Source organism: Moschus berezovskii, chromosome 10, assembly GCF_049115385.1.
Source record: "Moschus berezovskii isolate FMDL1 chromosome 10, NW_MosBer_1.0, whole genome shotgun sequence".
Lineage (NCBI taxonomy): Eukaryota > Metazoa > Chordata > Mammalia > Artiodactyla > Moschidae > Moschus > Moschus berezovskii.
In genome coordinates this window covers 103431459-103443176 of record NC_142469.1, presented here as the reverse complement: position 1 = coordinate 103443176, position 11718 = coordinate 103431459, and the positions used below count along the sequence as shown (strand labels likewise).

Genomic DNA, 11718 nt, shown 5'->3' with positions numbered 1-11718 from the left:
TAGCGGGAGTTCAGCGATCGAGTTCAGGAACCCCACCCCCCCAAATCCAGACAAGAACTCTGGCCGGAGACTGTGATTCACACCGCACCCGGGGAGCACGACCAAAATCCAGTTCGTTTCCCTGCAACACCTTAGCGAAAAGGTCTGCTGTGTGGGTGAGATATGAATCTATTAATTTCCTGGACGCTAGGTTTACTAAGAGAAAGATTAACAGGCCTGTGAAAGCTCTCGCATTTCTCCCCGTGGGGGACATAGGAAGGATCGTTTGTGGGGCCGGGAGAGGGAGCGAGCCACACACACGGGAGGGATGCGACAGTAAACTCGGCATCTCGCCCTGGGATTCTCCCGGGAAGCAGCAGGGTTCGGGGGCCAGGGAAGCGCCTGGCTGGGAGTTGGTCCCACCAGCAGAGGTCTGGACCAGAGGCTGGTCCTCTTTCTAAAGTACACTCACCCTTTGACTTTTGGTCGGGGTTTTGCTGAGCTGGCTGCAGCCTCGCTCAGCGACGACGGAGCAGCGCAGGAAAGAACGTGGGGATCTCTCTGCCCGGAATCATGCCGACGGTGGACGACATCCTAGAGCACATCGGGGAATTCAACTTTTTCCAGAAACAAACGTTTTTCCTCCTCTGTCTGCTCTCGGTCACCTTCACCCCCATCTACGTGGGCATCGTCTTCCTGGGCTTCACCCCGGACCACCGCTGCCGGAGCCCGGGGGTGGCGGAGCTGAGCCGGCGCTGCGGCTGGAGCCTGGCGGAGGAGCTCAACTACACGGTGCCGGGCCCGGGTCCCGAGGGCCAGTGCCTCCGCTACGAGGTGGACTGGAACCAGAGCGCCCTCGGCTGCCTGGACCCGCTGGCCGGCCTGGCCGCCAACGGCAGCCCCCTGCCCCTGGGCCCCTGCGAGCAGGGCTGGGTGTACGACACGCCCGGCTCCTCCATCGTGACCGAGGTAGGTGACCGTGGGACTTAGAAGAGATGGAGAAGACAAACAGTGCGCTTTCCTTAAGGAAGAACCCGGGGAACTCCCAGACGTGGAGTCAAAGATCTCACAAAATCCTCCTTTCCAACCAAAACATACAGCCTCTTATTTGTCTAGAGTGTGAGTTAGTTGAAACTTGAAATTATGATGGTAATGATTCTAGTGTGTGCAAGTCTCAGTATAATAAATAAGCAAAAACATATCAGAGTTCCTGGAAATAATGCCAGGAAAGGGGAAATTTCCAAGCCTCAGGCTGAATTTCTGGAAGCTGTACCCACCATCTGCTGTCATATAAACAGATGGACATCTGACAGCTCACAAAACTCACCTGATTGGAGCCTTACTGTGATACAATGTACTTTTCTCTCAATGGTTAACTTTCTTCTCTTTAGTTGGCTCAAAGTATATATGTCAAACCATTTGGGGTTGGAGCTTTTGCTATGGTACTATTAGTTTATTAAAAACCACACTTGACATTCCTGCACTTATCCTTCCCTGGTGGCTCAGAGAGTAAAGAATCTGCCTGCAGTGCAGGAGACCTGGGTTTGATGATCCCTGGTTTGGGAAGATCCCCTGGAGAGGGAAATGGCAACCCACTCCAGTATTCTTGCTTAGAGAATTCCATGGACAGAGGAGACCAGCAGGCTACAGTTCATGGAGTCACAAAAAGTTGGACACAACTGAGCAACTAACACACACACAGTTGACATACATCTGATTGTGAGGCCTCTTTTCCATAAAAAGGAAAAAACAGAGGCTTGCTGTTTAAAAAAAAAATTTATTGGAATAGAGCCAATTTACAACATTGTGTTAGTTTCCAGTGGGCAGCAAAGTAAATCACTTACATTTATACACACATTCACTCTTCAGATCCTTTTCCCGCATAGACTATTACACAATATTGAGTAGCGTTTCCTGTGCTCTATAGTAGGTCCCTATTAGTTATCTACTTTATATACAATAGTGAAACTTGATTTTATTGGAAGCAAAGCAAAATAGGGGGGCAAGATTATTCTACAAAGAAAGCCAGTTGCTTGGCCTAACTTAAAAGGACCACTTGGACGATGTGAAGATACTCTGTCTGAACCTTTAGGTAGAAGAGCCTTTTCTAAGGATCTAAAATGTTCTGACAGTTACATGAAATGTGAAGGATTGAAGATTTAACACCGTACAATTTTAAGAGGCCTTACAACTTCTCTCATCTCACTCATTCATACAGAGATGAGGAAACTGAGGTCCAGGGCAGAGAAAAATTTTACCCAGACAGTGAGGAGGCCTTCCCAGGTGGCTCAGTGGTAAAGACTCTGCCTCCCAATGCAGGAGATCCAGGGGATATGGGTTCAATCCTTGAGTAAGGAGGATCCCCTTGAGGAAGGAATGGCAACCCTCTCCAGTACTCTTGCCTGAGAAATCCCATGGACAGAAGAGCGTGGCGGGCTACAGTCCGTGGGAATGCAAAGCGCTGGATACGGCTGAGCCACTGAGCACAGAACGCACACAGAGAGAGAGAAAGTTAGTTTTAAGCCCCAGAAACTGGGTCTCCCAGACTCCGGGCCAGCACCGGGGACTCCTACAACACTGCCTCTTGTTCCAAATGAGGGCAAAGGCCACAGCCATGAGCAAGGTGCTAATTCCCCTGATTTAAAGGGGCACCAAACTGCACAACTTCCTTGAGGCGGCACTTGTCTTGTGTCACACACCTATTTGCCTCTGTGCATTAAAATTAGAAAGAGGAATGGTTCATGCATAAGTAATTACCTAATTTCAGCTGATTTAGCCAAAATAGAGCTTAGCCTGATGACATACCACCAGGTAGAATGCTAAACAGGCTGCGGGGCAAATCTTCAGATTGTGTAAAGAAAATCAGCACAAGCAAGAAAAGAGTTGGGTTATTGTCATCCAGCTACTCAGTGCAATACAAAGAGTGCCTCCCGCGTTCCCCGGGCGGAGTTGTGTCTAACAGGACTTTGTTTTCTTTCCCTCCCAACTCGGGACCCCCGCGGCCCCCTGCAGTTTAACCTGGTGTGTGCCAACTCCTGGATGCTGGACCTGTTTCAGTCGGCAGTGAACGTGGGATTTTTTATCGGTTCTATGAGTATCGGCTACATAGCAGACAGGTAGGTGTGCCACAGAAGTGGTGGAGTGAAACCATCCGAGGAGAGCACCCAGCCCTGCTTGCATGCCCTCCTGCCCCACACCACACCGGCCACACCTCCCTGGACGGCCACGACAGTCAGATTTCTCCTGCCACTTCGATCGCATGACCGCTGTCTGTATTTTCTCATTCTCGGGGCTCACTGATGGATGTTTCAGCATGGAGCAGCAGTGTTTCCTTGTGGGCTGTCCAGAAGCTGAGGGTGAGAGGGGAGAGATGACAGATGGAGGATGACTGGATCCCTTTCGTAATCCCGATTCTTCCCTTGGCTTCATGCCATCCCCCTGGTCATCCACCTTTGGGGTCTCTTCCCTCTCAAGTCCCAGAGCCGGGTAGAATCTCACTCTTGTTTTTACCTGAGCCCAAGGAGGTGCAGGATTCCTGAATCGGGGCCCCAGAGCCAGTTGTAATTGTTGAGTTAGCCAAAAAGTTCCTTTGTGTTTTCCCTTGTGATCTTACAGAAAACTTTGACTGAACCTTTTGATTAACCCAATATATGTGTGGAAGGTATAATATAATGGTGAAAGGGAAGCAGGGTCTCCACGCTGACAGAGGAAAATATTCGATTCCATAATGTCACGTCCCAAGAGATAAATGAAGGGAGACTTCTCCAGGTGGGACACATGACCGGTGGTCCTCTCACCTGGGTCTGAATCTTCAGGAGCTTGTTTTCAGTGGCTCATACCAACCCAGCTCTTCCTAGGTCTCTTATTTATCCATCGTTTTGTAATCCCACATTCATGCGCTGAAAGTTCCTCACAACGTGCATCTTTACTCATTGATCTAATTGATCAATGATCAATGACACATAATTAGGAGTCCCCTAAAGGGAAAGGGAAAGGAGGGCTTCCCTGGTGGCTCAGATGGTAAAGAATCTGTCTGCAGTGTAGGAGACCCAGGTTCGATCCTTGGGTCAGGAAGATCCCCTGGAGGAGGGCATGGCAACCCACTCCAGTATTCTTGCCTGGAGAATCCCATGGACAGAGGAGCCTGGTGGGCTACCGTCCATTGGGTCACGAAGAGTTGGACATTACTGAGTGACTAACAGCAGGAGAGGAACCGAAAAATCGGCTCTGTACTTGGTAAGCACCTTAGCTAATTTGGCCATCAGAGCTTTAATATCAGCTGCTTACTGGGTGTGTTTTGCATGCCAGGCAGTGTGAGCGACACTTTAAACCATATCATCCTCCTAAATTGCTGGTCGCCTAGTGAGCTGGTGCTGCAGTGAATATACAGTCTCACAATTCATTGTAAACTACACGTTTAATTCTGAATTAAGTGGTAAATACACTTGCTGCCTTCTCCAGCTCTGTCTTTGGTACAGATAAACCCAAACCTGTGAGCTTAATATGAAACATCAGCTCAGGTCAGTCGCTCAGTCGTGTCCGACTCTCCGCGACCCCATGAATTATAGCACGCCAGGCCTCCCTGTCCATCACCAACTCCCGGAGTACACTCAAACTCATGTCCACAGAGTCGGTGATGCCATCCAGCCATCTCATTCTCCTTCGTCCCCTTCTCCTCCCTCCCCCAACCTTTCCCAGCATCAGAGTCTTTTCCAGTGAGTCAACTCGTCTCATGAGGTGGCCAAAGTATTGCAGTTTCAGCTTTAGCATCAGTCCCTCCAATGAACATCCAGGATTGATCTCCTTTAGAATGGACTGGTTGGATCTCCTTGCAGTATAAGGGACTCTCAAGAGTCTTCTCCAACACCACAGTTCAAAAGCATCGATTCTTCGGCGATCAGCTTTCTTCACAGTCCAACTCTCACATCCATACATGACCACGGGAAAAACCATTGCCTTGACTAGACGGACCTTGGTTGGCAAAGTAATGTCTCTGCTTTTTAATATACTATCAAGGTTGGTCATAACTTTCCTTCCAAGGAGCAAGCGTCTTTTAATTTCATGGCTGCAATCAGCATCTGCAGTGATTTTGGAGCCCAAAAAACTAAAGTCTGACACTGTTTCCACTGTTTTTTCATCTATTTCCCATGAAGTGATGGGACCAGATGCCATGATCTTTGTTTTCTGAATGTTGAGCTTCAGGCCAACCTTTTCACTCTCCTCTTTCACTTTCATCAAGAGGCTTTTGAGTTCCTCTTCACTTTCTGCCATAAGGGTAGTGTCATCTGCATATCTGAGGTTATTGATATTTCTCCCGGCAATCTTGATTCCAGCTTGTGCTTCTTCCAGTCCAGCGTTCCTCATGATGTACTCTGCATATAAGTTAAATAACCAGGGTGACAATATACAACCTTGACGTACACCTTTTCCTATTTGGAACCAATCTGTTGTTCCATGTCCAGTTCTAACTGTTGATTCCTGACCTGCATACAGGTTTCTCAAGAGGCAGGTCAGGTGGTCTGGGATTCCCATCTCTTTCAGAATGTTCCACAGTTTATTGTGATCGACACAGTCAAAGGCTTTGGCATAGTCAATGAAACAGAAATAGATGTTTTTCTGAAAGTCTCTTGCTTTCTCCATGATCCAGCGGATGTTGGCAATTTGATCTCTGGTGCCTCTGCCTTTTCTAAAACCTGCTTGAACATCTGGGAGTTCACGGTTTACATACTGCTGAAGCCTGGCTTGGAGAATTTTGAGCATGACTTTACTAGCATGTGAGATGAGTGCAATTGTGCGGTAGTTTGAGCATTCTTTGGCATTGCCTTTCTTTGGGATTGGAATGAAGACTGACCTCTTCCAGTCCTGTGGCCAGCGCTGAGTTTTCCAAATCTGCTGGCATATTGAGTGCAGCACTTTCACAGCATCATCTTTCAAGACTTGAAATAGCTCAACTGGAATTAGGCGGAACATTTTGTCTGATAATACTGTGTTGTCTGTCTGGATTAAAACCGGCAAATGCATTTAAGATGAATAAGGCTGGCTGACTCAGTCACACCTCAGGGGCATCTGAACATTCAGGGCCAGGACCCCCTGCAGCAGCAGGCGGGAGGGGAGTGGCAGAGGGGGCGCTAGGTCTGAGGCAGCCCGGGCCTCGTGCCTCTGCTGCAACTGCCTGTGCACCTTCTTTCAGAGGCTCTTCTTGGGACCGTGTGTGGCAAAGAGGGTGGTGCGGTGCAAGGGGAGGGCATTTGCTTTCACTAGTATTGCCACTGAACTGAGGGCGGTGGTTTGGAGATGACCCTTTAAGAAGGAAGAAGCACCCTAACGAGGGCGGTCCAGAGTCCACCCTGCTCCAGCCCGGGGCCTGGGCCCCTGGTTTCCTCTCCACTCCCACCTGCACTGGAAAGGGCAGACTCTAACACTCAACTCGCCAGCACGGAAGTGAGCAAATAGGTGACTGAGCTTCACAGTTGGTTAAATAAATGAGTTAATTATTCCCATCCCACTCAGAGAGTAGGAAACGGGTTATAATTCTCTCCTGACGGTGCATTCCTGACTTACAATCCCCGGGCATTTATCCACCTTCTTAGATGACCTCATAAGTTTGTTGCCTTTGCTGAAACCTCCTATGTAAAGCTCATCAGTCATCATTCTTCCCCCCACAAGCTGAGCACATCCCTCTATTTCTCTTTCTTAAACTGTCTGAAGTCTGATTGGTTATTACCCCTTTCTCTTCCTCTGTGTGTGCAGGTAAGGGTATGGAATGAGATGGCCGCCGGAGGCGTCCAATGAGGACGCTTTATCTTTTGCGCACTCAACACCTGTTTCTGACAACTGTCAGGTTTTATACAATGGGACAAGAATCTCATGGGAACCCATTTGATGCTATAGATTACACAAAATAGATTGCTTTAAGGAATTTTTAAAGTATGACCTAACAGCTGAAGGGGTGAGGAGTCTTTTACAAGCTGAAGTGTCTTTTGGAAGAAAGCCAGGAATACCAAGTCAGGATTCTGAGGGTCAGCTTTGCAAACAGGAGGTGGAAGGGAGGGGAGATATATGCTAGAGAATTTGGAAACAAGCCTTTTGTGAGATGTCTCATTTGTTTCGTCATTCAAACCTCCTAAAGAACAATTGTGGGAATCACCAGACAAAAAAGTGTTCGATCAGCGATTCCAGGTGTTTCACTCCCATGATCAGCAATTGAATGTCAGGCTTGTAAGTGTTTTGTTTTATTTTTTAATTTTTGACCATGGGATCTTAGTCCCCTGACCAGGGATCAAACCCATGCCTCTTGCTTTGGAAGGCAGAGTCTTAACCACTAGATTATCAGAGAAGTCCCATCAGGCTTATGAATGTTTAACAACTGACTCTCTAAAGGAAAAAGCCCCAATTTGTAGAGTTTGCTGATCTCCATCGGAGAAAGCAATGGCAAGCCACTCCAGTACTCTTGCCTAGAAAATCCCATGGACGGAGGATCCTGGTAGGCGGCATTCCATGGGGTCACTACGAGTCAGACATGACTGAACGATTTCACTTTCACACATTGGAGAAGGAAATGGCAACCCACTCCGGTGTTCTTGCCTGGAGAATCCCAGGGACGGGGGAGCCTGGTGGGCTGCCGTCTATGGGGTCACACAGAGTCGGACACGACTGAAGTGACTTAGTAGCAGCAGCAGCAGCTGATCTCCATGCTGTCAATGCTCCCACTGTGGTCCATTTCAAGCTACCAAAGTGAGGTCATGGAACACAGAGTTGGAGAAATATGCACCATCCTATGGCATTTCCACCATACAAATACAAAAAAAAAAACCATAAAAGACCTCATGAGCATAGATAAATACTCAAACAGTAAAATAATTAGAAAGAGATGTTTTGCATATTTATTACACTAGTTTTTAACAATTTACTTTAGAGTAAGTGTATACTTTCATTTTTCATAATGGTGCATTCAACACTCAGCTCACAAATTTTCTGAAAGTCTATCAGTCAGTTCTTGAGAGTCACCACTATGCTGTTCAGATTTCATAATGGAACCAGATTCAAAAAGAATCAAAGTCCCAGTGGGTTGCAGTCAAGCTTACCCAACTCTGTGGAATCTTCCAAAACAAGCTGTCCCCTACCTACTATGTGCCAGTCACTGTACTGGACGTCATGGCGTGTTATATCTCACTTAGGATCCTAACAGCCTTGAAGAGGAGAGTTATTATCCACAGTTTGCACAGGAGAAGACAGGCTCAGTGAAATGAAAGCAGTGCTTCCCAAATGTTAGCATGCATGTCAACCACCTGGGGGGGTTGTTAGAATTACGATTCTGATCCAGTGGGTCTGGAGTGGGCCTGAGAATCTGCCTTTCAAACCCCTCGCTGGTGATACTCATGTCCCCAGGCCACAGTCAGAGTGGCAAGTAGCTCAAGGATTTATGAAGCCAGCGGTACTGGAGTCTACCCACTCTCTTTGATTTTCTCTTTCTTTCATTTAACCACTTAAGTGGTTCTGTTGTAGGAGGCAGGAAGGTGGGGATGTCTCAAACTGGTTTCCTGAACCTCCGGAATTTCTTCCAGCCCTGTCTTACTGTTTTAATCGCCTTGTGGCCATCTGTGAAATTGTCCCCTAGTGAACTGCTTTCGTAGATTCGAGTTTCTGAAGGTTCCCATGCTCTGAGTTTCAAATGGTGAATGCCCCCTCTCATCAGCCATGGGATTTTGTCACCTAGGGGAGCACGACTGTGGTGCTTTGTGGTCACCCGAGTCAACTTTGGAAGTTGAAGAAATATCATTTGAACACGTGCTTATAAACTCTTTGAGGATAAGTGAAGGGGGTTGGGTAGAAGAACGTGGAAAGAAAGGCTAAAACGTTGTGTTTGGACTTTGGAAGGCTGTGGATAAAAGGCTAAGGGGGTATATGTTTACAGTGGGGAACAGTTAACTGAGAATTCAAATATGATGTAGTCAACACAGAGTTTTAAGAAATTTGCAATTTACATTAATTCCCAATGGGACTGCTTGATCTTTAAGTTTCAGAGTTAAAGCACTAATAATATCCACAAGACAGCTCACAGGATCAGGCTCAGAATATTATCTATAGCCCTTGAGAAAGAACTGAAGGTCTTGACCGTGCTTAACGATGACACTACTATTATTTCGTCTCCTTTGCCTGCTTTCCTTTGTTCCGCCTTTCTCACTTCTCTGATTGAACTCATTCTTTGACTGAAGCTTTCTGCAGACAGGAGGCAGGCAGAGGACATGGTGGTGTGTGGGGGCAAGGGGCATACGGTCCTGTTCCATTTCTGCAAAGACACGGTTAAGCCCAGGTTCCCACATTTTCCTCTACTGTGTGTACTGAGACACTCCCAGGTCCTTAAACCAATGAAACCCAAGTCCCTATAATAAAATGGACAGGAGCTCTCCTGCTAGGGGCCTCCACGGCAAAGGCCTAAGGGACGGGAACACGAGGCGAGGGCACAAACAACCGTTTCCATGGAGACACACAAATACCACGAAGTCCAAAGGCAGTGTTGAAAATGGATAGGGAGGTTCACCGAACACTGAGTTTTGTTTTTTCTAAAGCAAAAGCTCCTGGGTGGGCAGTTGAGTCTGTTTGTGGCGAGGCCCAGCTCATGTGATGATGGAAGGCTTAGATAGGACCTTGGAGCATTCAGGACCGGGGGGCTCGAAGAATCTCCCCTCCCTGAGTACTCTCCACAGTGTGGGTCTGAGAGATTCTGCAGCCCAGAAAGGGTCTCTTCCCTTATACATCATGCCAACAGAACAGACCCGAAGTCAGGGATTCTCCTGGAGGGAGTCAGTCTGTACTTCTTGAATTTCCATCCTTCAGAGTTGACCCCCACTTTAGTTAGAGTTCCAAAGCTTATGTGAATTTTCTACAACCTTCATGAATCTAATCTGATGCCATTCCCTCTCTTCGTTTTCTCTTCACAGGTTTGGCCGTAAGCTCTGCCTCTTGATTACAATCCTCATAAATGCTTCATCTGGAGTTCTCATGGCCATCTCCCCAAACTACACATGGATGCTAATTTTTCGCTTGATCCAAGGACTGGTCAGCAAAGCAGGCTGGTTAATAGGCTACATCCTGAGTAAGAACTCTTGTGATTGTAGCTGTGGGAACAAAGGTTGGCTGGCAAAATACAGTCAGTCTGGTGGAGGAGGCTACACAGAAAAGTGGACTCAGTTTCAAGACAACATTGAAAGATTTTTCTTTCTGTGTCAAAAGAATTTCTAAAATCTTTCCACTAAATTCTTCTACATTCCTCCTAGAAAGAAAACAATGAAACAGGAATGAGAGTAAACAATGTGCCATCCAAATTCTTATATAATGCTTTAGGAATTTTTGTTTTCTGTACCCTAGGGTGTTCCACAGAGAGAAAATCTAGCCTACCAGCCTCTTCTGACTGTTCTGTCACTAAGTTGTGTCTGACTCTTTGCAACCCCACGGGCTGCAGCACACCAGGCTTCCCTGTCCTTCACTATCTCCCAGAGTTTGCTCAAACTCATGTCCATTGAGTTGGTGATGCCATCCAATCATCTCATCCTCTGTCGTTCCCTTCTCCTCTTGTCCTCAATCTTCCCCAGCATCAGGGTCTTTTCTAAGTTGGCTCTTCAAATCAGGTGACCAAAGAATTAGAGCTTCTGCTTCGGTCCTTCTGATGGATATTCAGAGTTGATTTCCTTTAGGATTGACTGGTTTGAACCCCATGAACTTTAGTACCAGGCTCTACAGAGAGAACATTCAATGAGAAGCATGCTAGATTTATAAGAGACTATTAGTTTGAGTACATCCACTCTAGCAAACCACAGTTATATTTAGATATGCAAGGAAACTGAGGATACAAGTACTGTGGTCAATCTCGGGTCCTCAGCAACCCACTTATAGGACCAGGAATATGATTTACATCCTACTCATTAGGAGCCAGAGCTATGCTTAAGCTCCATGGATTATAGGAGAATATTTGCATTATAACAGCAGAGCATCTTTAAAGTGATATTAAAGATTACCACCACACTTAGATCTTGGGAATTCACTTCATTGTTGCTTTTCTTTTGGGTACATTCAAGTAGCATCCACACAAAGGGAAACGGACTCTGAAATTTAAATAATAATAATAAATCTCTCATTTCACACAAGAGAACTAGAATATCTGTGCTTAAAAATTGGCCCAGGAGAGGGGCCAATAAATCTGGGGGATTCTATGAGATGAAGCAGAGAAGGCAATGGCAGCCCACTCCAGTACTCTTGCCTGGAAAATCCTATGGATGGAGGAGCCTGGTAGGGTGCCGTCCATGGGGTCGCTAAGAGTTGGACACGACTGAGCGACTTCACTTTCACTTTTCACTTTCATGCATTGGAGAAGGAAATGGCAACCCACTCCAGTGTTCTTACCCAGAGAATCCCAGGGATGGGGGAGCCTGGTGGGCTGCCGTCTATGGGGTCACACAGAGTCGGACACGGCTGAAGCAACTTAGCGGCAGCAGCAGGAGATGAAGAGGAAATGGCGCTTTTAATACTTTGAGGAGCCTGTCATGTGTCACCTGATCTGTGTGAGGACATCAAAGAGATTGATGTATGTGGGTATTTGATGAGAGACTTGGTTTCTGAAGACGTGACATAGAAATAGGTAGCATGTGAATATAAATTTCAGCCTCCCCTCAGTAATTTCTCTTCCAGTCCCTCCGGCATCCTCATGGTGCGCTTGCCCTGCACCCTTTTTCTACTTGCTAC

General features: G+C 47.0%; 1 protein-coding gene across 1 annotated transcript in view; it reads left to right on the top strand.

The window, feature by feature from the left end:
- The first annotated feature begins 552 nt into the window (after positions 1-552).
- Positions 553-11718, top strand: part of LOC129561034 (solute carrier family 22 member 2) — a 36761-nt gene continuing 25595 nt past the window's right edge. The window contains exons 1-3 of the mRNA XM_055433366.2: positions 553-948; positions 2992-3095; positions 9921-10075. Of these exons, the coding sequence (XP_055289341.1) occupies positions 553-948; positions 2992-3095; positions 9921-10075 (655 nt within the window). The remainder of the gene's footprint in view (positions 949-2991; positions 3096-9920; positions 10076-11718) is intronic.